The 4130-nt window shown below is 62.4% G+C and overlaps 1 protein-coding gene across 1 annotated transcript in view; it reads right to left on the reverse strand.

Moving 5' to 3' along the window:
* The window catches only part of PLXNA3 (plexin A3), a gene marked incomplete in the record, with an annotated part of 14152 nt that extends 10063 nt beyond the window's left edge, over positions 1–4089 (reverse strand). The window contains 7 exon segments of the mRNA XM_014583818.2: positions 15–171; positions 245–368; positions 528–628; positions 700–828; positions 1550–1732; positions 2034–2573; positions 2877–4089. Of these exon segments, the coding sequence (XP_014439304.1) occupies positions 15–171; positions 245–368; positions 528–628; positions 700–828; positions 1550–1732; positions 2034–2573; positions 2877–3473 (1831 nt within the window).
* Between the last annotated feature and the right edge of the window lie 41 nt (positions 4090–4130).

Consider the following 4130-nt stretch of genomic DNA (forward strand, 5'->3'; position numbering starts at 1 on the left):
CCCAGCCCACTGACCGTAGCCCCTGGTCAGAGCCTGGAGCGCCTGGAGCGAGGGGGAGGGGCAGTGTAGCTCGCCAGTAGGCAGCAGGACGGCATTGCTCTCTGTCACTTCCTCAAAGGCACAGCTCACGCCAGCACTGAGGTCGGGCACGTTGCGCATGGCTACCGTCAGCTGGAGGAGGCAGAGGCTCAGAGCAGGGCACCCCTCACATGCACAATGCCCAAGCGCCCTCCAGGCTGCTCACCTGCACCCCAGGCGATGTCACTGACACGTTGTTGGGCCGGACCCGCACCTGGACACACTTGCTCAGCTCCTCTGCCAAGCCATGTAGGGCAGAAGCACCTGGACAGGCCCCTTTACGGCAACACCTGTTTGGGGTCAGGTCAGCAGTAAGAGGCTGGGGGCAGGAGAAAGTCTGCCCCCCTGAGCCCCAGGCTGGAAGAAGTAGGGGTGGCAGGGAGGCTGCCAGGGCATGGCTAGGGAGAGGTGGACCAGGCCAGTGGCCCACCTCACCCTGCCACCCTCACCTGTGCTGCAGCACACACCAGCCACAGTGGGGGTCACCAGAGCCCAGGCAGGCCGCACAGCTCAGGTACTGCTCACAAGTCTCCACTGGAAGCTGGCTCACCTGGGGACAGCCACATCAACACCTGGTCCACACCCACACCCACCACCCAGCACTCCCCACGGCGGGCCCACCTGCTTCTCACTCAGGAGGTAGATGTGCCGGTGGTCAGGGCTGAAGAGCAAGTCCCGCAGTATGGGGCTGCCATCCACCACAGGGACCGTCTCATACAGGTGGGCCTCCAGGGAGCTGTCAACCCGCACCTGAGCCATAAGACCAGGGGAGAAGGATGACAGCCAGCCTGGTGCCACTGCAGCACCCTGCACCCGTGGCATCCTCTTCTGGAGCCAGGGGCTTTCTAGGTCAGGGCTGTCTCCCAGACTTGGCCAGAAAAATGCTCCCAGGAGAGAGAGAGAGACAGACTGATGTTGCCCAACGTCAAGGAGTTGATGGGGTTGATAGTGGCACAGCCCTGCAGAAATACTGGAAACCACTGGATCGTATCCTTCAAGCATGTGGGCTCTGCAACTCACAGACAACAGCACAGGAAAGAAACGGGCCTGGAGCAGAGCAGCCAGGCCTCGGAGTTCAGCACCACCCTTCATGAAGCCTCCCCTGACCACCCCAGACCAGCACTTCTCCACCCAGGTATAGCGCCACATCTGGCAGGAGGGCAGGGTGAGAACTTTGCAGTTGGCTTGAATCTTGTCCAAGAGCAGGGGCAGGTTCCAGCCCCGGCTCTTGTGGCAGGGAAGCCCTGCAGGTCTAATCTCTGTCCTCTGAAACACAGGGAGCTGATAACTGAGGCCACAGCAGGCACCAGTGCCGGCATGGGTAGATGACTGAGGGGTCACCTGAGGAGCTGGGCCAGGATCATGGGGCTCAGCCTGGTGAGGGAAGGGAGACTTCACGTTCCCACCGCATCCCTCGCGCCGTATCTCAGAGACCACCCTCACTCCCATGTGCCAGGATGCCAGGGCCCACCTTCTTCAGACTACCGCTGCGTGTGCCAATGAAGACCACAGAGTGCTGGTGGTAGGTGTAGGCAGCCACGCTGGCCATGCCGTCGGTGTTGTCGGCCAGCAGGGGCAGCCCCTCAATCACATGCAGGCCGCCCAGCGGCTGGTTCAATACCAGCCCGCAGAAGTTCCCGTTGATCTGCATGGGCTGGTGAACAGAGGCGCGCATGAGAGGCGTGGGCTCTGAGGGAGTAGGCTGGGGACTGCCGCTGACGCGAGACAGCCAGGACAGCAGGGTAGGAGTGCATGGTGGGGTGGGGAGAGGTGGCAGGCAGACAGACGAGCAACAGGAGGAGGAGAAAGGGACAGGCAGCAACACAGAGGATGGAGTCCCCTACACCACGGCTAGGACCATGCCATGCTTTGGAAGGGCCCAGGCCAGGAGATGTACATCGGGGAAAGGAGAGGGGCTGGGGCAGAGGGCGGATACGGCAGGCTGGAGGGCTCACGGTGTTGATGCAGGGCAGCTCCTTGTTCAGCAGCCAGGGCAGGGCCAGTGTGCCCTCCCCACGGTAGCAGGACTGGATGCGGCGCCGGATGTGGGCGTTGATGTTGCTGAGGGTGAAGAGGCAGAGAATGGTCTGCCGGGGTGGGCTGGCCCTGTTCTTCTGGCCTTGGGAGAAGACGGTGAACAAGATGTCCTCGTCAGCTGGAACACCCAGGGCCTGAGCCAGCAGCAGGCCAGGCTTAGCCAGGTGGGCACTCTGCACCAAGCGGTACTCCACACCACGCCAGGAGCAGCCGATGGGGAACTCCACATATGAGTAGAACTCCGAGTCCCCCGCACACATGCGCACGATCTTGGATGTGAAGAACTTCTCGCCTGCAGTGTCCAGCAGCGTCTGCTGGGTGTCCAGCTGCAGTGTCAGGAAGTACACGAAGGAGGCGCTCACAAAGCCGTAGACGTAGTAGATGTCAAAGGCAGTGTACAAGGACAGTGTGTCGGATGGGATCTTGATCTGAGAGGAGACAAACTCATCCTGGTACACCTGGGGAGCAGGTCAGAGTGAATGTGGGCCCTCCCCCTGCACCCCCCGCCCTGCTCCCACAGCATGACCGCCCCACTGGGGAGGGCCATAGGAGACTGGACACAGGCCTGCCGTGAAATGGGCTCAACCCCCATCCCCTCAGCAGCCATCTGCACCTCAGCAGTGAAGGGCCAGAGTCCCCTCCCGGACCACAGCTCTCCCAAGAAGTGGCACCACGATAGGGTGAAGGGGGAGAGGAGAGGATGGGCACAACAGAGGGGTGGCAGGAGAGGCAGGGGAGGAGAGGCAAGTGGGCGAACCCACCAGACTGAACATGTCAGCGCTGTCCTCATCACCAATGAGCTTGCGGGAGCTCAGGGTGGGGAAGTACTCCGACTTGCCGTCGACCGCAGTGCCCACGAACAGCTTGCTGGGCCCTTGACCCTGCTCCACAATGACACCAGCCATGGAGTCAGGCTCCTTGACCCCCGACAGGTAGTGCTCCTTGCGGTGGTGGGGCTCGCCCAGCTTGAAGAGGTCGTCCAAACGCAAGAACTGGCAGATGCCCTGCCAGATGCTGCCACAAGCTACCAGCCGGCGAGCTGCATAGTCTATAAGCAGCAGCTTGTTGACGTTGTCCACTGGTGCCAGGCGGTGGGCACATACACGCATGCTGGGGGGTGGGTAGCAGCGGGCATTATCCTCAACAGGACCCGTGACATGGGCCCGCAACTCAGTCAGATTGGGGGCCAACTTGAAGACTCGGTTCACTGCACCCACAAACACCTCCCCAGTTACTCGGTGCACAGCCAGGTGCGTGAGTGTGGTGTCCGTCACCACGAAGGCACGGAAGGGCCTGCCGCTGCCCAGGGCTGCCCCCACAGTGAGGAATAGCAGAAGGAGGGGGCAGACAGCCAGCATGGCCAGCAGCTGCCCCGGGGACAGGCCTAGAGAGACAGCACACGGAGTCAGAGGCCTCGGTGTAAGCCACCTGCCCTCTGCTTGCCACAGAGGCCCAGGGCCACTCGCCCGCAACCACACCAGAGTCCCAGATGGAGACTGTGGCTGGGAGGGAGAAGGGCCCTGCAGCAGGGCGCCTGAGTGAGCAGCCAGTGTGGACAGGCTTGGGGGCCATCAATCACCCTTGCCCCTGCTGGAGAGGAGCCACGCCTAAGGGGGCAGATGCTCAGAAAGGCAGGGTGGGAGACCCTGGACACCCGTTTAGGAGCTGAGGAGAGCAACCACAGGGAAGGCCCAGGCCTCAGACAGCCTGTGCCTGAGCTGGCAGAAGGGGAATGGCAGGGGAATGGCAGGCAGAGAACAATCACAAACTGGGGGAGGGAGTGCAGGGGTAGGAATGCCACCCCAGAGCGGCACTGCCACCAGGAGCCCTGGGACAGAGGTCTGGAGAATCAAGGCCAGAGGCTGGACCAAGGACCAGCACACCCCCAATCCCAGCCCAGCTGCTTCCTCGCCCCAGGGCCTCTACTGGCTGTCCAGGAGTCTGCTGCCTGGCCTCCCTGCTACAACACAAAGCCAAGGCCTGCCTGCCCCACAGCCACGCACCCAGACAGGCTC

Source organism: Tupaia chinensis, unplaced genomic scaffold (genome assembly GCF_000334495.1).
Source record: "Tupaia chinensis unplaced genomic scaffold, TupChi_1.0 Scaffold144894_1, whole genome shotgun sequence".
Lineage (NCBI taxonomy): Eukaryota > Metazoa > Chordata > Mammalia > Scandentia > Tupaiidae > Tupaia > Tupaia belangeri.